The sequence below is a fragment of the Amblyomma mixtum genome, chromosome 4 (genome assembly GCF_055824585.1).
Source record: "Amblyomma mixtum isolate Tamu chromosome 4, ASM5582458v1, whole genome shotgun sequence".
Lineage (NCBI taxonomy): Eukaryota > Metazoa > Arthropoda > Arachnida > Ixodida > Ixodidae > Amblyomma > Amblyomma mixtum.
This window is the reverse complement of record NC_143015.1, coordinates 78,146,668-78,169,907: the sequence shown is the minus strand read 5'-3', so window position 1 is coordinate 78,169,907 and position 23,240 is coordinate 78,146,668. Positions and strand designations below refer to the sequence as shown.

The 23,240-nt window shown below is 43.9% G+C and overlaps 1 protein-coding gene across 1 annotated transcript; it reads right to left on the bottom strand.

The window, feature by feature from the left end:
* Window positions 1-266: 266 nt before the first annotated feature.
* Window positions 267-21,578, bottom strand: LOC149347135 (astacin-like metalloprotease toxin 5). The gene is made up of 6 exons (XM_089585500.1): window positions 21,470-21,578; window positions 19,091-19,152; window positions 16,937-17,009; window positions 10,027-10,147; window positions 3,883-4,058; window positions 267-490 (listed from the first exon to the last, which is right to left on the bottom strand). The coding sequence occupies exons 1-6, from the start codon at window positions 21,576-21,578 to the stop codon at window positions 267-269; spliced, it is 765 nt and encodes a 254-aa protein (XP_089441626.1).
* Between the last annotated feature and the right edge of the window lie 1,662 nt (window positions 21,579-23,240).

The window sequence follows — 23,240 nt, the reverse complement described above, 5'->3', positions numbered from 1 at the left end:
AAATTAAGAGTGGCTATGCGCACATTTAGTTGCAGTTGCCTTCATTTTCGAGACCAGACAAGTGCCGTATGTGTAGTAATGGTTATCAGGCGAACTATGTGATTTGACATAGCAAAAAAACGAATCCACGCAGCTCTGCTGCAAACAAATACTCTTAGAGAAACAGCCAGAAGCAGAACAGGCATAGCGAATTTTGTGGGTTCTACATTCGAGCTTCTCTTATCCGCTTCTTCCATGTTGTATTTGCTGCGCACTAAATTAGTGTTTCATTCACACTCGTAGTACTCGTTGACGCGCTCGAAGTCCCAGTAGCTCAGTTCTTCCTTCTCATAGACGTCGATGATCCGCTGGCCATCCTTCGTGAGAATGGTTGGCTGGGACGTGGACAATGCAAACGCGTCCGAGCCATACTCCATAACAGAGGTGATATCGAAGGGTGAGATCACGGTCTCACTCGACCAATTTCTCTTCTCGAACTGGTTGCGGTATGCTGCATGAAAAGACATCATTTCACTGTGAGAGCGATAAACAGCTGTCATGAGAGAGAACACCTCCTTTACAGCTCCCCTGTGCTGGACATCAGCAGCCAAGCGCGATTGCCACATCTTGAGGCTTTAAAGTATGCCATGTAGCAAAATATCTTCGAGCTGTCCCTCTGATCTACCAAATGCAGCGTTCCTAAAAAAGTTTAGAGCCCGGTGATTAGCTTTTCAACTGTTTAGTGGGGCTCTTGTTGCATTCATGGAAGCCTTACTCAGTGGAGGGAACAGGACCGGAGATCGTCATACCTTCGGGAGGTTTGAAATCCTGAGGATGCATAACGAGGCACATAATAAACTCGCCGGACATTAAACATTTGATAAAGGGTCTACCTAACCACTCTGTTGCGTCAAGTTGCTTATTTTAGTGCGACAGAGTTAAAGTTCTGTTCTCAACAAAATCCGTTCTCGGCCTTGTCGGCCAGAACTGTGGAGACGTGCCCTCCACGTGCGGCCTCTTCCAGCAATAATGTCACATGAAGACCATAATGGTCGGCGCCTGGCACGAGCGGAAGCGCTAGCCCGACATTATGGTAAGAAAACAGGTGTATACTACGTGGACGCTCCTTCTCCGCCTCTTCACCAATACAATGCTGTGCCCGGCAGCACTAAAACATTTCGACCCCTCCTTTAGCGGCAACTGCCCGCACTGTAGTGCGGTGTCTTCGGACACCTATCACATGGTGTGGGCCTACCCCTTCAACCCTGCAATTCCCCCCATCCCTAACCCAACCCGGGACGACTGGGAGGCGACCCTGCTCGGCTGTCACGACCTACAGGACCAACAAGCCTTAGTCGGGCGCACTCTGGCGGCGGCCACCGCCACTGGGGTCCTAAACTAGAGATCTCCACCTAGTGTTTGTAAGGATCGGTCCCTTACGGGGCAAATCCAAACATACCTCCTGTCCCTTGTGAATAAATTTTGTCACCACCACCACCACCGGCATTGTGAGTGAAAAATCACGAGCACGTCTCTGGGACGTCGTCCACCTGCACCTGCAGCTGGGCCACCTGACCCTTGCATTTCGTGACCCGGCAGCGTCTTCACAGCCTGCCCACCAGATACTGAGAAAACCGTCTGCCGTGCCAGGCCGCCATTACATTAATGATTCAGGAGAGGTATGAAGGCTCCTGGGCATCTATGGATGTAAACTAGAGAATGACCTTCTGCACATATGGGATTTTACACATACGCTATCGCGCCATACCTTTAGGGCGGAGCTGCAGTGTCCCCTCCATAATTTTATCGCCTTCATGATTGTGAGAACAGCCCTAATGTAATCTAAAGGCCACTTTCAACAGTCGGGAGCCTAGCTTTCTGGGCAGATAATCCGCGTGCCTCTCGGCCAAACGTCTAAAACAAAATGTATTCAAGAAATCGATCAAGAGCAGCCGCGTTCCGTCACGAAGTGTCGTTAGCGTCCCTACTGCTCCTTTTTTCTGTATAACCAGCCATATCGCCTGAACCCTAACTTTCATCGCAACATTTTCTTTCAAAGCAGCGTGATGCGTATGGATGGACAAGCTTGATACGACCAGTTCAATGTACTGAGTAACCACAACATCTGCCGCGTGATACGGGCTGCTCCGCCAAACTTCAAGGCATAATTTACGGAAGAGACCTAACTCTCTAAACAGTCACACCATAAGCAAGTCATGCTGCCGCAAGAATAATTGGCCAATAGATCACACCATCCGGCAGTAGTGACACTACTAACTGCACAGCTGCAAGCTAGACATTTCAGAGATATGGACAAAGCGTAGTTCACGCAAAGCCTTCACTGTCTCGCAGCCAGTAACACTTGACTGACAAGCCATCACTGCACCAGAATAATTCAGCCACATTACGAAATAGAACTAAGGTGCAGTGGAGCCAGTAGTCTGGAGTAAAAATACCAGTTCTTTATTTTGGCAGAAAGGGAGTAATTTTTACCTGCCGCTAAGGAGTAGAGCCTAACAATCTCAACCGCGGCGGCCTAATTCTGATGGAGGCAAAACAAAAAATACCGTATTGAGCTGTTCAATGTCATCGCGTGTTAAAGAACCCCAGATAGTTTAAATTAATTGGAAGCCATCTACTACGGTGTTATCCCTCATAGCCCATATGCTGCTTCGGGAAACTAAAACTCACAAATTTCAAATTACTGAACACCGGTTTGCGAGCGTGACACTGCTCCACTTCCACACGGGGTGGATCAACTAACAGGCTTCCACTGGGCTCGCGTGCCGCGGAATAAGGGGCAAGCCTTATGCGGATTCAAATGCTCCATTACATTAAAAGTGGTGACCTCATCTCTTGCACCAAGCGCCGCACATAGCCATCAAGATTCATGGCCTTGCGCAGAAGTTTCGAGATCTACGGAACAACCAACTTTCCGTGATACGGAAATGCTAGTGGGTTTGAAGAATCAAGTGAGTGGACCTCAATACAGGAAGAAAAAGGTCCTTAGAGAAGGCTCTGCAACGCCCCCCCCCCCCCCCCCCCCCCCCCCACAAACACACACCGCCGTTTCACCCAGTCTTCATTGTGCCCTGGTGCGATATGTTGTTCTGGATAGTTGCAAAGCAACGCCTAGAATTATCTCACAGCGCAGCACTTGTTCTATTAGGTCTGGATGATCTCTGTTTTAGGGTTTTGGCCGAAATCATGTCTCGCGTGAAGGTTCCTACAATCTCTGTGCTACTCTCATGTTTTTAAGGCGAAAGGCTTTAATGCCTTATACTGTCGTTAGCAGACGCGTCGGCAGCCGTGTCGACAGCCGCGTCGGCAGGAGTGTCGACAGACGCGTCGGCAGCCGTGTCGACAGACGCGTCGGCAGCCGTGTCGACAGACGCGTCCGCCTTTCGGCGTCACTGCTTAAAAGGCTCAAGGTTCCAGCATGAATAAAGGCGCATCTAGTGAATGCATGGGCTTCATAAATAAAATAATAGGAGTAAAGTCAGGAAAAGGAAAATAAAAATAGGAAAATAAACAAAATAAATATAAGATGTGAATATAAAAATAAAAAACAATAAAATTAGGAAAAGGAGCGAGAAAATAAAAAACAAAATTGAAGAATAAAAAGTAAATAAAAACAAACAGTGGCCAGGAAACGCTTTCGCCTTGCAGCACTTTAGAGAGCCAAAGTGGCCCCTGAATTTTTTAGATGTATTACAAGCACGCTGGCTGCTGCCGTGAGGAATGTCTTCAAACCCCTGCACCTGGCATTAAAGATATTCAGCCGTTGACTATAGCACCTTTGCAAGCAATACTCTCCGTATCAAAAGCCCCTTCATGAGCCCCCAAACCGACCCTTCGTCCAAAAGGTTTTTGGATTAAGGATCGTTTGCAATTTTTGTTTACCTGGTATTACATTATCCAGCATGATCGTGAGATAGTCGTCTCTGTCGGGGCGTGTGTGCTCGTGGTGGAAGCCCACGGCGTGCAGAAGCTCGTGCGCCACTGTGGTCATGTAGAGGCAGCCGCGGCCAAGAGATAAGGGCTGCTGTCCGCCGATGCGGCCCAGGTAAGAGTAGCACCTGCGAGGCGCGTGTCCCATTTTAAGCTGTGATGGCTGAGAAAGCGCATGGTCACAAATCATGATACCACACACTTCGTTACTTCGTTACCCGAATAAAAAATTGAAATACCCCCCCCCCCCCCCATAGATCCCGAATTAAGACGGAACAAGTTGCCTAGCGGCAATTCATACCCATCCTTTCCCGAACCCCTATATGCAGGATGTTTCACCTAAGATTTACACAATTTTTAAAAATATCCTTTTTAGTTCGAAGACCGCTTTTTTTAGGCATAGCATTTTCCCAAACACCTATATAGAGGATGTTGCACCTAAGGTTTACACCGTTTATAAAAATGCCCTTTTTACATTAGAAAACCGCTTTTTTTGGGCATAGCATTACCAGGGGCGTAGTACAACATAAACAAGATAATACTTGTTAACTCTCAGGCTGCTTAGTTATTTCTGAAAGGTTAGCCTTTTAAGTATTACCGTTAGGCTCCTTAGACGTTAAAAGCAAATAAAAATAACTGCACTTCACTACAATTCGAATTTTCAACATGGTTTAAACGAGCCAGGGGAGGAGTACAAGAGATATAGAAGGCACTGGATTAGGCATCAGAAGTCTCTTGTGAATTGAGCACGATTTCTAGCAGGCCATTTCAACTCTCTAGGTAGCCAACCTCTGTTCTCTTTTTATATTTGTCAGTATTCGTCTAATGGGGCACGTTGTCTTCTCCGGATGCTTGTTCTGATGCGAAAGCATTACTAGCCCGATTACGAGAAATGTAGGCGCCGTCCGTGTGTTAGTTTGTGTGCTCGCAGATGGTAAACAAATCTAAGCAATGGCGAAAAAAATTGGGCTACGTCATCAAGCTCCCGTATGACGCAGTGAATATATCGCGCTAAGTTTAGTACATAGGCACCACACACACAGAACAGGAACAGAAGAAGCGCCTATTTTCAACTGATTTTTTAATGCGAAAGTCTTTAATGCATCATACTGTCGTTAGCAGACGCGTCGGCAGCCGTGTCGGCAGATTTGTCCGCCTTTCGGCGTCACTGCTTAAAAAGAAACTCTGCCGGGGTGGGAATCGAACGAGGGCCTTTGGCATTTGAAGCGGAGACGCTACCACTCCGCCACGAGAGCTTTTCTTTTTATCTATTGCATTTTCACAACGGGTACAAAGAAGAAAACATGTCAGCAACACTTGCACTGACACGGCAGGTTAAAATTTTTTCAGTTCAACCAAGTCATCCAACACATTTAACCAAGTTGGCTGACCAGGCAGTGCCTGATACACTTCCCTCAGACTTATGACACCTTCAATGAAATGCTCGCGTGGAGATCTCACAACTACTTCTGCATTTTTGAAGTGTGTCCTTGTTTTCCATAAACTATGGAGGCCAAGGAGCATAATAGTGTCATAAGGGATGTCCATTATTCCTACCGGTAAGAACCTGATGCCATGCGGGTGTAGCGGTAAATCTTTAAGGTTCTTTGCAGCACATCCCAGAAGAAAAACGCATACCAACAATCTAAAAACACGTGATCTATTGTTTCAGGTTTTTTACATAGAAAACAATCTGTTTGATTTGATTTGATTTATGGGGTTTAACGTCCCAATGCGACTAAGGCTATGAGAGACGCCGTAGTGGAGGGCTCCGGAAATTTCGACCACCTGGGGTTCTTTAACGTGCACTGACATCGCACAGTACACGGGTCTCTAGAATTTCTCCTCCAAAAAAAATTCAACCGCTGCGGCCGGGATCGAACCCGCGTCTTCCGGGTCAGCAGCCGAGCACCATAACCACTGAGCCACCGCGGCAGCCGAAAACAATCTGTTGACCAAGGGACAAAGAGTCCTTTATCATGCATCCATGTTTTGACCGACAGTGTTCCGGTGTGAAGTTTGAAGAAGAAAGTTTTCAAAGATGGGTAAACTGGCATTCTTTTAACCCTTTTGAGCACATCTGCTCCTGGGCCTCCGCAGATCGACAATCGGTAAATGGGTACAGGGAGCATTGATTCAATTAAATCTTTATACAGATTTTTTCTAGTGACATTGGAGAGGTACTGCATTGAAAATCGCACTTGTAACATTCTGTACGCAAGCACAGCTTCACGCAGATAACCTCTCACGGTACCACGCATGTTTTCAACAGAGCATACTACAACTCCTGGTAGCAATCGACATAAACGAACTTGCACAACTGCGAAGAAAAATATCGTTCTGGTCGCGAAGAAACATAAAGCGGGACACGATTTGTCGTACAAATAAATCAACAAGACCGAGACCTCCTCTCTTCACGAACAAGAATAAGTTTGTTCGACTAGTTCTTTCCCATGTCGACGCCCAAAAAATACAGCAAACACCCGATGGATCCTTTGAATACTGATCCGCGAGGCGCTCAACACATTCATGACATACCATATCTTGGAGAAGGGGAAGAGGTTACACACAGTGGTGCGCGAGAACATTGATAGTGGTCGCCCCTGCCACCCACTGGTCTTTTCCTTTGCCATTGCCACCTGTTCATTCCAGTATGGTTCCGGGTTGCTATAAGAGTTCAGCGGTACTCCAAGATACGTCGTCGGAGTTGTGGCCCACCGAAGTCGGGAGTAATTGTCTGGCGTTTCCTCCCAGTCACCATGCCAGAATCCATAACTCTTCTCCCAATTTATTTGCGCCCCGGTGCATTTGCAAAACTTCTCAACAGCCGTGGCTTCACAGATACTCTGTTTACTAGAGCAGAACACGGCGATGTCGTCTGCGTAAGCTAAGATTTTTACATGCTCTGACGGTAACCTGAAGCCAGTTATACACTCAGAGTTTAATATAGCCAGACAAAAGGGCTCAAGATAGATTGCGAACAAGAGGAGTGACAAAGGACATCCCTGCCTCACTGAAGAGCGTACGTGTAGGCTTTCAGTCAGCTCCCCATTGACAATTACGCGCGTTGTGCAGTTCGCGTACGCCATTCGTACGCCCTCCGTTATTACACAGCCCACATTAGCATGATCTAGCAAGCTGAACATTCATGTTCGAACCTTGAGCCCTCGTGGCGGGAACAGACTCCCGCCACGAGGGCTCAAGGTTCGAACATGAATAAAGGCGCACCTAGTGAATGCATGCGTTTCATAAATAAAATAAAAGGAATAAAGTCAAGGAAAGGAAAATAAAAATAAAAATAAGCAAATAAACAAAAAAATAAGAAATGAAAATAAAAATAAAAAACAATAAAGATAAGAAAAGGAGCAAAACTAAAAAATAAAGATCACAAAATATGAATAAAAAGTGAATAAAAACAAACAGTGCGCCAGGGAACGCTTTCGCCTTGCGCACTTTAGAGAGCCAAAGTGCCCCCTGAATTTTTTTTGTATATGATGCGGCCTTTTTTTATAGAGAACTAGAAAGAGTGAAACAAGAGAGAGTGAACTCTTTCTGCAACTCGAAATCAACACTGTCACCTTTCTGCCTATGATCTGACCAAACAGCTTCACCATTACATTTCGCTATCTTCGACGGCTAGTGACGGTGCGCTGATCACATTTTCTCTTCCGGCTGTCCTGAATTGAATGATTCGGTAATCTCTCTCTCAGATTATGTTTTTGCGTTACCTACGATGGTGGTGTCACCCAGATGAGGTTTGCATCATTTTGTGTTATTTGTTCTAGCTTGACCTTGGACGGTGGTACCGTCATGGTGAAGTTTCCCTTTTCAGTGATGACAGCGGATACGGAAGCTGGAGACGTATGTTATCTCATCACATGTGTTGGAGTGTTTCCTTAATCTTTAACTGAACCACCTCCCGATTTCCCCGATGTACCTTCTGCCGCATTTTACTCCTTACAGTGTCGCGTCCTTGCGCAGTTTCAAATATGATCGGTAACCAACAGGCCCAATTCGCAACACTTGTGTTTTTAAACGCGGCACATGGGGTCTTCAGTTTGGCAGACAGTAGTGGAAACGTACGCTAAAATCTTCGGATTAGCAAGAACATCCCACGTTTTAAAAAGAGAATTTGTTTCTGTTGCCAACATAAATATTCCGAATTTTGTCACAGAAATTGATCCCAAAGCATGGTCGGCCTACCTGTTTTGTACTAGACAGTGCGCTCTGATTAGACAGCTATATTGCTATAGCTGCTATATTGCAATAGCAATACAGCAGCTATATTACAATTGCTATATTAGATTGTAGAGTAATTCGGGTTGTCAGCGCACCCACACAAAGCACAGAAAACGCGGAACATACTGACGTGTGCAAGATAGTAATATCGTGCCACAACAAACGTCTCATTTTGTTTTCGTTTATTCAGGCGCAGTAAAAATCAACGTAGTCCCCATTGGTAGAAGTATCTACACCCTTATTTCGTAGCTTATTTGGGGTGCATGCAAATATTGGTCAGGAAATAGAATTAGCACTGAGCATCAGCAGGTAACAGTTTTACAGTGGCAGGAAATATTAACCTATTATCATAGTACGACTTCACAAAGGCAGAGAAGTTAGTATTTTATTTATTTTATTTAGGGCTTTATTCTAGATTTGAGTTGCAACCCATAGAATTATTCTTTTTTCAGCCATATTTTCCTAATCGCAGTGAGAAAGTTGCTTCTTGCTGCGGAGCATCATCAGTGGTGCGGAGACACAAAGTGAGACGAAGAGATTAAAGTTGCTATCAAACAAACTGTTACCATTCACTCCGATTTACATCTAATATCAAGGATAAGTATCTTTAAAATTTAAAGGGAGGCAGCATATTAGCAACATATTAACATGATAACTAGCAGATGAGATGAACCCAGCTGCTCATTACAGTAATTCTGAACGATTGTTCCCAACATGTCGGATAAGCGTGGCTCCAATATTCAACATGAGACAGGTTACAATGAAATAAACTGAAAGTACCTTACATTCTTGACCTTACCTTCTTGACCTTACCTTCTTGACCTTATTCTTACATTCCTGACCTTATTATTGACCTTACGCTCTTACATTGACTCTAACGAAAAATGGCCATCATTTTAACAGTCTGAAGGAGACACGGGATAACTTCCGACAGGCAGATACCATGCTTGGTTGCCAGAAAAACTATTCGTCCAGTACAACTACTAAGGTAGTGATTTGAGCGACTTTTTAAAAAGATGGGTCTGGTGTATACACTTAAGGGTTAGGTTATTATTAACTAATCAGATACAGATTTGTAAGCTTGCGTAAATGCCTTCATTTCATTTAATGAATTTTTCACACTTCCCAACATGGCTTCCGCAAATCGTACTTATGTGAAAGACAAACTATTTCATCCACTCAAAACCTACATGCCATTCTAGATCGTAATCTCATTGGAATTTCATCTTTTTGGCTTCAACAAGGCTTTTTACAAGCTGTGCCAGCGGCATTTGTTACAAATATTAAGCATGATCGGGCTTGTAATGACGTATTACGATGGCTCGAGTGCTGTTTGTCAGCAACTCAGCAAGTTATAACCACTAATGAGGTCAACCGCCCTTTACACTCCTTTCTTGCTGGTGCTCAACTGGGCACACTCCTAGAATCTTTGCTTCTTAAGCCTATACTAACAACCTGCCAAACTAATTTACCTCATCGATTCTACTATTTTCACATGACTCTGTACGTTTCCCTGATATTGCAAGTGACACTCACGAATGCGAAATTCAAACTGATATCAATAATATTTCTTCCTGGTGCCAAACATGGCAAGTGCCAGTAAACATAAAGAATTGTACAACAGTGCTTACAGAGTCAGTCATAACTGTTTGCAGGACAGACCAGAGTCAAGTCTGCAGAGTCAAGTCTGCAGCATTGCAAATGTGCTGCGTTAAGCAAATACGCTCGTCTGAAAAGTCATGCCAGTGGACACATTCAGTTATTTAATCGTGGGCTTTGACGAACAAAGCGCTTTGGCTTCGTTAAACTAAATGAAGAGTTGGAGAGAAAAACAAATATTGCACCGAACGCACTTACCCCTGTCCAGAAAAGAGAATGAGGTAGTCCGACTCATTAGTGCGTTCCACGAAGCGTAGGCAGGTCCCATTCTGGAGAGTTGCCATAGCTGTCTTCACGACCCCGAAATCCCTGTCTCGGGCTGAAAGTAAACCGCCAACGTGGACGGGTAATAAAAGAAAATGCGTGGTTTCTTTCAGACAGCAGGTCAATGACCGCACCATTCATTCAACGAATCCAACGAGTGATCGATCGAACGATTGACCAACCGAAAGAACCATCGCTCAATCAGTCAGTCGATGTACTAACCAACTCATGCCTATAAATCCTAATCATTCTCTTCTTAAGAAATGATCGGCTAAAAAAGTAATTGTTACATATTCAAATGATTCCTTGGGATTGTTTGTTGTTTTGTCCATCTATTTAAGTAGCGGAATAAATCTCTTCTGAGTATAAGTAGAACTATATAGATTCTTTCACATATGTCGAAAAGACATCAGCACCCCGACTACGCTCACTGCAAGGCAAAGGCCTCTCCCACTTCAATGATCCGCCACAGCAACTTTCTGCCGCCCCCTGCTAAGCTTCCCTTCTCTTAAAATCCAGTCTGTTACCCTTAAGGACCATCGGTTACCTTTCCTTCGCATTACATGCCATGCACAAGCCAATTTCAACCTGTTGCTTTCTAGCATGATATCATTAATCCGTGCTTGATCTCTTACCCACTCCGCCCAATTTCTGTCTCTTAACGTTACCCCTATACTTTCTCATTCCATAGCTCGTTGTGGTGTCCGCTACAGAGCCGGAGTTCACGTGGCTTAACCTGCCCGCGGCGGCCGCGTTTCGATGAAGGCGAAACGCACAAGCGCCCGTGTGCTGTGGGATGTCAGTTTACAGTAAAGATCTCAGGGGGTGAAAATTATTCCAGAGCCGTCCACTACGACACCTTTCTTTCTTTTTCTTCTTTGACTCCCACCTTCATCCTTCCCCTACGGCGCGGTTCGTGTGTCCACCGAGATGCGAGACACCTACCGCGCCGTTTCCTTGTTAAAAAAAATTTAAACAAAAACCAAAAAACATCCGCACTTCCTCTACTTTCCTTCTTACCACTAATTAGTTGAAGGGCTTCTGCTCCACTGGTTTCTTTCATTCCGTGTTGAAATCTAAGCTAAGACGAGACTTTACCATTTCGTGGCCGCTACAAAGCACCTTTCCGGTAACCTCCACATCCCCCACGATGCCAGGGTGTACGCTTAGTATGAATTCTATTTCGTTTTTTTTTTTAATTAGGTTCGGCTTAAAAAAACGGCCACAAGTGGGCTTGGCCGCATGAGGCGGATTTAACGTTGTTCAACGTTGGAACAAATCACTGACCCACCGAGGCAACGGCTTCGTCCGAGACCCTTTTATAGTGATAGCGCTAGAAGCATCAGGCTTAATAAGTCCCGAAATTGCCATAATACAGCCTCACAAGGTGACAATGACGTCGCCACGTCACGTGTCATGACAGAAACAGGGGAGTCGTCCCCAAACCACGAGTGGCGCTTAAAGGCAGCGTCAGGAAAGTGGAAGCGTTCCGACGCGTGTAGAACTTGGTCGGCCTTACATATTTCCTGAGATAGGACACACCAGCCAGCTCTGGAATTTCTGGCTGAAAGACTGTGAAATACCAGATAATGGCACAGGGGGGCGAGTGGTCGCGTTCGTATCTGCGCGCGACCTAAAACACAACTGCTACCCGATGATTGTGTAAGGCGCTGGACAGAAACCAAACTGTTAATCAACACAATCGTGGACGTCAATGTGATCCGGCCGGCCCTCAGAGTTGGGGCTCTTTTCGAGGGCATATTTAGGTCCGGAGATGCCCAACGTGCACTTGCCGATGTAATGGTAATGAATTCTCTGCGCTTAATGTAAATAAGTGCCCCTAGAATATATAGACGAATTTCACCCAGAAAGGCCGGTGATTTTCTGGCTTCTAGAAGTTATGACTAGCGAAAGTGCGAATCGAAATGAAGTGCTTGAGCTGTTACCCAAAGCACAACTCTGAGCGCTACATTTTTCTGCCACTGCTTGACTTCCGTGTTTTTTTAGAGCCCCATTTGTTAGAATTCAAGTATACTTTGGATACAATAATTTCATTTTGCGAAAGCAGACTTTTAAGAAATTGCCAACATGCTAAAACTGCATATTTTGGCATGTTTGAAACTTGTAACCTATTTCGAACTTGCTGGCAGACTGCTTTCAGATTAGGCACTTTCGGTAAATTTAAGAGATATTTTGTACAGGCAAGAAATTTCACTAACATACCTTCGGCAATTTTTCACCGCATTGGTGAACACAAAATGCTTAAAATACAATATAAATGACCTGCTGTAAATTCCAAACGTATTTATTTTTCCTACGCGTTAATCAGTCATTCAATCAGTTAAACCTATTAACCATGCAAGGAGTTCCTGCAAGTGTTATGAAATGTGCTTTCCTCTGAGAAGTGCACAGTGCCAATGCCGTACTCCTCAATGCCTCAACAGAATGAACATCTCATTTTCCTGTGTCAACTGCGGGCATATTATACCTGCAGATTTCCAGATCTGCTCTGCCCAAAGATGCTTCGAAGATATTGCTCAGCCATTCCAATCATGCCATAGAGAGTGAAAGAGAGGTAGAAGAAAATACGGATAGATGCGCAATTCTTGGCCTCAAAGATATCTGCTCTAGAGATCATTCATTGTTCTTCGCTTTCTGTTTAGCGCTTTCTCACAGCCAGCAACGATGTATAATGGGTTTTCTGCTGAGTTTTTAGGATGTGATTGTTTTCACAAACTTCTCAGCGCTAGTTAATTTGGTTCAGTCCCTCTTAAAGTGCAAAAGCTTATAATTTTTCATATTTTTCAGAGAACGCTCGCGCCCTATTGTCCTTGGATTTTAGCAGGTCAACTTGTTTGTTTTCCAGCCTGCCATCGTTCTTGTAATATTTTAAATTGTCATTTCACATTGGTTTGGATGATTAAAGAGTATTTGGTCATTTATTTGCTGCATCTGTATAGGGCGAGACAGCCTAAATCTCCGGTAACGATTGGTTATGGTAGCCACCTGGCGATACATTGTGAGACTGGTAATTCTTTGCTTTGAAGTCTTACTTTGAGTCTTGCTTTGAAGAAGCTATATTCATTAGTCGCTATAGGCTGGAAAGGCAAAGAATGGATACATTACAAGTGACGGGCCTCCATGTGCGTCAGAAAGCCGGCAGTCACTACCAGATGAAGACATTGCCTTTCTGAATAGTTCACTGCCCGTGTTTTAACCTGTTTGATCCTTTCCTGCGCTTCCTTTGTCGATGCTTTATTGTCTGCACTAATATGGTTGTAAACCGCCGCGCTGGCTAATTAGTTATGCCGCTCGGCTGCTTACCCGAAAGACGTTGGTTCGATCCCGGCTATGGTGGTCGAATTTTGATGGAAGCGAAATTCTAGAGGCCTGTGTACATGTGCGATGCCAGTGCAAGCTAAAGAACCTCAGGTGGTCAAATTTGCCCGGGCCCTACACTACGGTGGCCTTTATAGCCTATAGGGCACTATAGCCTATATAGCCTATAGCCTATAGGGCACTACTGATCTCATTAACCAGCTAGAAATGATTCAAAATAATGCAGCTCGTTTCATCTTCTCTAATTATCACCGCACCGCTAGTGTATCCTCAATGAAGTCTAATCTCAATCTGCTACCCCTCACATCTCATCGAAAGCATGCACGGTTATGCCTCTTTCATAACATATTTTACCATGATGACTTACACGGTAAATTGCTCATTCTGCCTTCATATGTATCATCACGCATTGACCATGCTCACAAGGTTGGCATAAATTCATGCAACACTAAATATTTCTCCGATTCATTTATACCCCGCACATCTAAAGACTGGAACCGCCTTCCCTCTTCCGTTGCAACAATCGATAAATTTTGGTTATTTCAGTCTGCCGTGCGCAATATTGACCATGCCAGTTTTTCTTAACATTGTATAAAACCTACCTCTCTTCCTGTGTGTTCATATATTATTTAATTTCACCGCTGTGTACACTCAAACGTTATCGCGAATTTCAATGTGTTATATCAACTATGAGACTTTAATAGCCAAGCTAGACATATACGGTTTTCGGGGCGTCTTTCTTCAGTTAATCCGATCTTACTTAACCTTCCGTTGTCAGCAGGTCAAGATTGACAATCAGCTTTCCGATATACAGCCTCTACGAGCTGGTGTTCCTCAAGGCAGCATATTGGGTCCACTGCTATTTAATCTTTACATAAATGATGTTACTAGTCTAGATAACCAATGCACATTTATAATGTATGCTGATGACACCAGCCTATTTTTTAAATCAACTAATGTATATGATCTCTTTGGGCAGGCGAATCAGTGTTTGCTTTCCCTCCATGAATGGACAGCCATTAACTCCTTGGAAATGAATACCAAAAAAACAAAAGCAATGCTTTTCCGTCCCAGAAATAGGATCATTGATTTCCTGGGATATTCGCTGTGGCTAGGTTCGGTAAAAATTGAGCTTGTCTCGGAATTTAAAAGTCTTGGAGTGTATTTCAATGAACATTTATCATGGAATAAACATATAGATACTACGATTAACAAAATAGCTAAGGTAGTGGGTATTCTTTCCAGGCTTCGGTATTGTTTACCGCAATGTGTAAAAAAAATTATCTTTCAGTCCCTATTTTCTTCTGTTATAGGTTACTGCTCTTTGGTTTGGGGGACCACCACCTTTTCGAATGTTAGCAAGCTTCACAGATTACAAAAACGAGCCCTTAGAATCATCGTCAACGTTTCTCGAGACGCACCAACAGAAGCGATTTTTCGTAAAATGAATATAATTCCTATCCCGCAGCAACATAAACAAACCTTATTAAGGCGCTACAGGACTACAGCCATAAACACAGCTATCTTCTTCAAGGAACTCTACAGACTTGAACGCAAGTCTCACAATTACAGCACTCGTACAAAAAATCATTTCGTCATTCCACAAACCCGAACAAATTACGGACGGCAGAGCATTAGTTACACCTTGCCTCTTCTTCTAAACACAATCCAATAGTTATAGTGTGCAGATAACACTATTATTATTTTTATTACCTCACTGAAAGTGTGCATTTCTGTAATTATGTTTTCCACACTGCGTGTATGTTTTTTCTTCTTTGCCGCAATCCTATGTCACCTTTTCTACAGTCTTTAGTTAAACATAATGTGAAAGTGCCATTTCGCCCTGTTGTTTGTGTTAAAAATATTTTTCATTGCATAGTCCACTCTTACGCCGAAGTTACCAAGTTTTTGTACGGGGCGCAGCCCCTCGTCAAGCCTTTAATAGGCTTTTTGGCTGCGCCCCTAGCATCCTTGTGATGTTGAAAATAAAGATGACTTGACTTGACTAATTAAGTGTTATGGGACTTTGTTTAGATCATTTTGTAACCAAACTCAACTGTCACTTACAGTGTTACTTGTATGTTCTTATTGCTGTGCATATTTTTTGTTTGTTTATTGATTACAACCCACTCCCCTCTGTAATGTTTATACCCTGAGGGTAATAATAAATAAATAAATAAATAAATAAATAAACAAAATAGCCTCAGTCACTTTCAGTCGTTAAAGCCCCATAGACCATCGTGTGGCTATAAGCGGTTTTTTGACAATAATAAATCAGTCGGTAGCTGGCTTCACTCCTTTATATTCTATTTGCATGTTCTCATCCATGCTTTATTTTGGCGCCATTGAATTCCATTCGCTATGTCTCTTCACCATCTACCTTAAACAAAATTCATGCTGGAGTTCGGAACATTTTCTTGTCTGATATAAGGAAGCTTTTAACAATATTATTTAATTCGACTTTAATTTCGCCGCAATTTTTGATTGGGTTCCACGATGACCTCTTATCAGGATTCCCGAGGAAGGGAGCCAACAGCAACTCTTACCTGAAGCCGAACTGTGATCAGCGATTACACCACAATGTAGTTGACTTCAGGGGTTTGAAAATTATCAGGACTCCTTATATACGGCGAATCTTCCCTTGTTTTGACCTCCACTCCCCTTATTATTCATCTGTGCCCTCGCGACGCAGTGCTGCGAATTCTTCACAACCGTACGCTCACGCGCATACAACACACCGGCATAAACTCGGCCCGCTCTCACTCTGGCGTTGTTTCTAGTTTACCTCGCCTTGCGATGCATTCGTTTTTTTTTTTTTGCTCCTTTTGCATTTTTATGCGTCAATTTTCTGACGTAGCTCCTATCCTACTTCCGTTTTTCTTTACTTACTTTTTGTTTACTGTAAAGATTAGGCATTCGTTGTACCGCTTCTCGCGGCATCCGACCGCCTGTTGCACTTTCTTTTCCAGATCATGGCCCTGGATTCATGGCATGAGTTAAAATATCAAGAAGAATAAATATGCCCTCCTTACAGTTTTATATTGGAAGAAAATTTTCGCTATTGTGAGACATTCCAGCGGCTAAAAAGACAGGGACGAAGGTAGAGGAGACAGGACGAACACCGGTCCTGTCTCATTCGTCCTCATCCGTCGGCGTTCGTCCTGTCTCGTCTACCTTCGTCCCTGTCTTTTTAGCCTCTGGAATGTCTAACAATAGTACTAGCAACCAACTAGCCCAACTTTCTACGCTTAACAAAATTTTCGCCGCGGATGTGTATAAAAGCGAAGCTATTGCTCGACTAAGATCAATAGATGGATCCTTCGAGCTATTTTTTCTTTGTCAGAATTGTGTGAAGAATTATTATTTCAATCTTTTACTTCGCACTGCAAAGTGCGAATTATTTATTCTTCTTGTACCATAACCATGCAATAAACGAACCTTGAACCTTAAAAAAAAAAGTAGCTGCAAGGCAGTTGACGCAACTCTGTAACACAATATTTCTCACCAAGTGAAAGGTCCACGTCGTAGGGTACCACTCCATTAGACCACTTTTGGGGAGGGTCATTGATTCCGTCCCTCTGCAGACAAGGTCAAAAAAATTATTAAAGCTAGAGCCTGCACATATAGGAAAGGACTGCCTCGATGTCTGGCTAGCAGGTGTTTTATTCATCGCACGTGGTGGTAAGTCACGCAGTTGCATATATTCTGACAGAAATATCGCGCTCCTCCTGCAAATTTAAGTCTAAGCAGACAGGATTATGCATCTCAAAGTTGAAACGGCACTCTCTCGAATCACTTCGATGATGGTCGCATTTTATTATGGTTATTGTTTAACACTCCCACAAGGATTTGAAAATTTTCTCTGGACCGAGAGAATTTTCTACATCTGCATACAGAAGACTTGAGACTATAATAGGAACATGCCGTATTTGTCAGAGTGAAGGATATTTTGCCCTAGTGTACTCCTGGAATGGGTTATTTTTTTGTTAATGAAGTTGAGATTATCCTTTTAAACGTTTTGGTTTGGTTTGGTTTTGTGGGGTTTAACGTCCCAAAGCGACTAAGGCTATGAGAGACGCCGTAGTGAAGGGCTCCGGAAACTTGGACCGCCTGGGGTTCTTTAACGTGCACTGACATCGCACAGTACACGGGCCTCTAGAATTTCTCCTCCAAAGAAATTCTAGCCGCCGCGGCCGGGATCGAACCCGCGTCTTTTGGGTCAGCAGCCGAGCACCATAGCCACTGAGCCACCACGACGGCCTCCTTTTAAACGTAAAAACGTAAAAACGTAAATGCGCGCTGTCTCAGCTGGAAGCGGCCAGCGCTAATCTGCCTAATTAAAAGTCGATATTTTTTATTCGACCGAAAGCACTATAAAAGCCTCACCTTAAAAAAACAGGCGTGGTAAGTAAAAAAAAAATTACGGGACGCCCAATTAGTTTGCTTGTTGAGAACACCAGAGTATGAAACTGTGAAGCCCGCTCAGGCTGCCTCTTCTCATCTTTCATTGCTGCTCGCGCTGGGGCTGGGCAGGTGGCCATACATCTGAAGCGAAAAACCTCCGTGGTCGCCCTATCCACTTGCGCGGATTTAGCACCGCGGTAGACATGCGGCATTAATTATGGCTCCAATCCAATCAAACTCGCGGAGCTGTCTAGACCACTACCAACTGCCGCCGAGCTCGCGACAACAGTGTGTGACAGAGGCTGCATGACGACGGTCTATCCGACGACCAAAATAGGTGACGCGTTGTAGAATACAGGGACAATCAATTGAATTGAAGGGAACTAAATGCAGTGCCACTTTTTTCACTCGTCAATCTATACAAACTTTGATCTTCTTATTCTACTTCTATTCTCTTTCAGTCACTAGTGTAATGCAATTCTCATTGTATTGTATTCAAACTTTGGGCCGCCGCGGTGGCTCAGTGGTTATGGTGCTCGGCTGCTGACCCGAAAGACGCGGGTTCGATCCCGGCCGCGGCGGTTGCATTTCTTTGGAGGAGAAATTCTAGAGGCCCGTGTACAGTGCGATGTCAGTGCACGTTAAAGAACACCAGGTTGTCGAAATTTCTGGAGCCCTTCACTACGGCGTCTCTCATAGCCTTAGTCGCTTCGGGACGTTAAACCCCATAAATCAAACCAAACCGTAATCAAACTTTGATTCTGTTCTTGTTTCATTTACATATACCAGTTCTGACTACTCCAATTCCATTTGTTTTCGTAATCACTTATTTTAAGCATTTTTCTTCAGTTATTCTTATGCCACCTCATCTGTCTCTTCTTCCAGATAAGTGTGGAGGGAGGGAGAGTGAATGGTTGGCAAACGGCAAGTGGTGAGTGGGAAATCCTCTTAAACACCACCCGCCATCTTACAGGCAGAAGCTTCACACAGACGCTGACGACGCAGGACTACTTTAGCCTTTATTGCACTTTAATGCGATGGCATTAAAACTAAGAAAGATGATGTTTCTTTCACGCTGACTGATCAGATAAAAATATGTGTATGGCTTTTTAAACTATCATTTTAAAAAAATCTCAAGCAGCACTGACGCACAGCAGGCGATAGATCGGACAGAGGACAAATACATGCTCAAAAAGAAACGCTTCACGCTGCAGTCACTTGTACGAAGAGAAAGCAGAGGCTTTACAAAACTTACGCTCTCAGTTTCCAGCAGCACGATGTCTCCTTCGAAGTAGCCCGCCATCATCGCAAGGACGGCTGCGCATTCGGAATGCAAGGTGTGAACGAGCTCTTCTTTGGCAATGTGAAGATCCTACAAAGCCCGTTTAGCGCCGAAACCGTGGAAGGAATTTCTGCTTCAGCCCCATTTAGCGCTTTACGCCTATAAGAGCGGTGCAAAACATGTTGGGAAGTTGCCTGTTTCATTTGTGCCAATCACTTATGTGCTCCTTCAGCGTTTCATGTTGTCCAAGCTCTCCTCTAGAAGTCGGCTTGTGACGGTGGAACTTTCAAGTCTTTAGGCCTCCGTAACATTGGGGTCAAAAGACTGCAGAACGTGTTAGCCGCAGGCGAGGCTGACATCACTGCTATTAGAATATGCTTTGAGACCACGTATGTTGAGGTGGGAGTCGGAATCGCTGCCTTTTTTGCGCTATAATCAAAAAGTGAGGATGAAAAACATGCAGTATAGCTCCATGTTGCTTTTAACACACGCCATAGACTTTCCACCCGCATTATAGGTCAGAGAACCGGCCTGCAGGAAATTCTGTTGAACGTGCCAGTCCCAAAAAAGGGCCACATTCATACCGGAAGCAGGTGAATGCAAAACTTTCCTCTTAGCACTTGCGCTGACACCGTTTACGCTGGCGTATATTCATGCAGCTGTTGACATCGTTTTCATCGTGGCTGGGTTTTGCGGTTAGTTTCACACCAATTCGAGAGGTTCTCTTTAAATGTTCTGTAAAAGTAATTTTAACTGGAAAAATCAAAGTGCGATTACACACGTGGGAATGCGGACCCCCAGCGCAAGCATGGAAGCAGCGCGAACAGTTGTTTTAGATGTAGTAGACTTAGTATATTTTCAAAATGGCTTTCAAACGTCGACTATACTGCAGTTGTAATAAAAGCTATAGCTTAAAGTTCTGGAAGCAATACTAAAGGAAGACGCAGCTTGCATACAGCTGACAACTAGATTGTAATTTTGTCTAGTGATTATTATTTTTACACCAAATATATCTTTTTCTAAAATGTGCTATCTGAAAAGTGCTAAAATTTAATACCAGAGTACCAGCCTGTCCGATACTCAACTGACACCAAAATTATGCACTTCGTGCAAAAACTACGCTTGTTCATTTTTTTTTGTCGGTACTATAAACTGCCACCCATAAATCGCTATTTTGTGAAAAGAATAAAAATAAACTTAGGCTATTGATTTTGATAGGTACGTAAATACCATTTATTAAAATCTGTGAAGGATTTTGTTTCCTTAGTGGTTATTAGTTCCGAGAACGTACAGAAGCCACCGAAGATGCAGTAGCAAGGAAAACATCAATAAGGTGTCGGAAAATTGTTTACTCTTCAATACTTCCTTTGAAGAAGAACTACAGGAGGAGACCAGCTGACTGAACATGTACTATGATCAAGGCTAAATTCCAAAACAAAAGCAAAACTTTGATTTCTAAGGAAATGCTTCAGAGCAATGAATTGATACAAGTATCCCAAACAAAAAAAACCACGACGTGATGCACCCACTCTTTGGGTCGATTTGACGACGAAAGATCAAAAATCACTTTTGAAATGGCGAATAGCGAAGTGCAACATATTTTCTGATAGCTAATGAAATTCTCTGTGAGATGATTGTAAAACCTCACAATGGAATTTATTGACAAAGGAGTGTCTCAGCTTACCTTATCCTCTCCTTGGAGCCCGAGTGTAAGAACGTGAAACTTGCAATACCGGCTCCAACACTACGCTATATTTCTACAGTTCTTTTAACAAAAAACATGTTTTCTTTTAACGCCAAAAACTCTTGCTGAAACCACAAACGATTACAGATTGCAGTCTCAGAGCCGAAGAGCTTCCCGGTGAGATTTTTCTGGATAAGATCGAATGGATTTCAAGCAGTGTGGGTGGTGTCGCGGCCAGTGAGCTTCTGGCTTCCGCTCATGTAGCTCTCAGTCCTTGCGAAGTTGGCTAGTGGCTTCTGAGTGCACGAGTGCATTTAATTTTCTGTGGGCCGGCTCCCACTTCTCATTGGAGCACGCAGGACTTTGCGCCTATGACGGTCGGTTCCCTGAGTGCTTCAACATCGGTGAACAGTCTGCGGACCTGCCATGCTTCTGGGCATCACGTACAGAGATCAATACAATATTATATAGCCTGGCAATCCGAGATGACGGATACGGTACAGGTGAGCTGTTGCATAGTAAGTATCAAGGTGATCCTTGTATATTTCCACCTTATTTTTACGGCCGGTGAAAAAAGCCAGTTATATTTTGTTGAAGTAGCATCTCGCCAAGCAATTAGTTAGTGTTGCTAGGAAGCGGCAAAAGCAGGAGCAGAGCACGAGCCATACCTTCGTGTATCTCTCCTGATGGTTCATCATTCAAAGGAGCAAGCAGTGCCTTTCGTGTCGTCGTTGCCAGAATGCAGAGAAGAATGCCCCTCATCGCTCCAGAACGCATGGCACCCGCGCAGTTAGCGTCCACAATGTGTAGTATTTCAGGCCAGCCTTCTTCTTAAATAACAACGATCCCGAAACGGCATGATCTGTTTCTCAACTGCCAAATGTTGCCATTACGTGGCTTGAAGGTAATTTCTTCGCCGAGGCAATAGTGTGATATCTAGCCTTAAGCAGCTGTGACAGATGACAAGTGGCAATTGTTCTGTTCCTGAAAGTGTTCATTTTAGAGTCGGCGGATGTTTCTGAGCTATTCGCCGGACGTTTTTGCGCTGAGCGTTACTTTGTCAGTGAGTCTTGTGACCAGGCAGAGTTATCCGCTTGGCTACAGCCGCTGAGCTAAACGCTTTGCGTCGAGTAAAATATTTTGGAGGCTTTTTGGAGAGAACGTGTTGGAGGATCCGATTGCCACTCTGGTCACTAACAGTGAACGGCACTCAGAGCATTGCCGAGCGGGTCACAACCCCAAATCACAGCCTCGGGCCTTACTTTAATGAAGAGCTTGTTATGTGCCGTACGATAGATAAATTGGTAAAACACTTCCACCAAACCCATTATGTTTACATTTCAAAAACATTTCTCTCAAGAAGACGAAAAGCAAAGGGTTGACATTTATTTGAAAGAAGCACTAACGAAGATTAAAAAAACAGGACACCCTGTGACGTGGCTGGGTGTCTGTATGCACCCTGTGAAAATTACCAGTACCATACATTATTAAGTACAGATGCCGATGCTTAGGCATGTGAAAACGTTTAGACCTCGAACTGGCTTTTCCTTGCAAATGACGCAGAAGGGGAGGGAACGGCCGTTTTTCTCGCCATCTGAAGCTTTACAAACCTCAAAACTCCAGCTACAGGCGTAGCTTCTCTTAGTAGGTTCCCCTTTTTTTAATCCTCCCACCGAGCTGGGCTGCACCCTTTCTCAGCGCTGCAACTAATGTGTTGTCCTATGCAAGTGCAGGTTCAATAAAGCTACTTGTTGCAAAGAAACACCTTTTTATGCAGGACCACCACTGGGTCAGCAACACACGCAAGCTCATTTTTACCGATATGATAGGCCTCTGAATCCTCTCTACTTAGTTTATTTGGTTGGCGAAACAAGATTGTGGTTTGATCAATCAAAGGCAACTCCTACATTTCGAACAGTGTTTAGCAGATTTGATGAAGGCGGCTTTTCCAAGGATAAAAAGTGCTCTTGCACATGTACATTAAAGCAACGGTCAGTTTGACCAATGTAGTTCAGGGAATGTGGAAGAGAAGGGAATGTGATATACCACTCCTTTCGCACATCTGACATCGCAGCTTCCGTGGTTCACAGTGCACCGCTTCCTTTTATCACGCATGCCGCTGCTGAAGCGTGCGGCAACCTTCGCACAAATACTGCCGGCTTTAAACACAAGAAAGAACTGCCACATTTTTTCTGTTTCTTCTCCTCCTCTGAAGCGTAGGAAGAAACCAATTGACATTTTGAACTTTTTAAGCACCTTGCTAGAGGCTAGAGACAACACATCTTCGGGAAACCCAGTCATTCTTACTCTATTCACAGATGCTATCTTTCATTGCATGAAGGCACGACTTGAGCAAACGGGACCCAAATCAGGCGACAGCAATGCCACACTTCACAATTTTTAATGACTCGACTCAAAATTTAAGAAAGGTTTCACTGA

What these genes read in the sequence shown, in the direction of transcription:
- LOC149347135 (XM_089585500.1), bottom strand. Translation starts at nt 21,578, where the DNA reads ATGCGTTCTGGAGCGATGAGGGGCATTCTTCTCTGCATTCTGGCAACG. An exon ending in ATCAGGAGAGATACACGAAG is followed by an intron (nt 19,153 to 21,469) that starts GTATGGCTCGTG and finishes CCGAATGCGCAG; the next exon opens with CCGTCCTTGCGATGATGGCG. An exon ending in CGACGTGGACCTTTCACTTG is followed by an intron (nt 10,148 to 16,936) that starts GTGAGAAATATT and finishes GTTTACTTTCAG; the next exon opens with CCCGAGACAGGGATTTCGGG.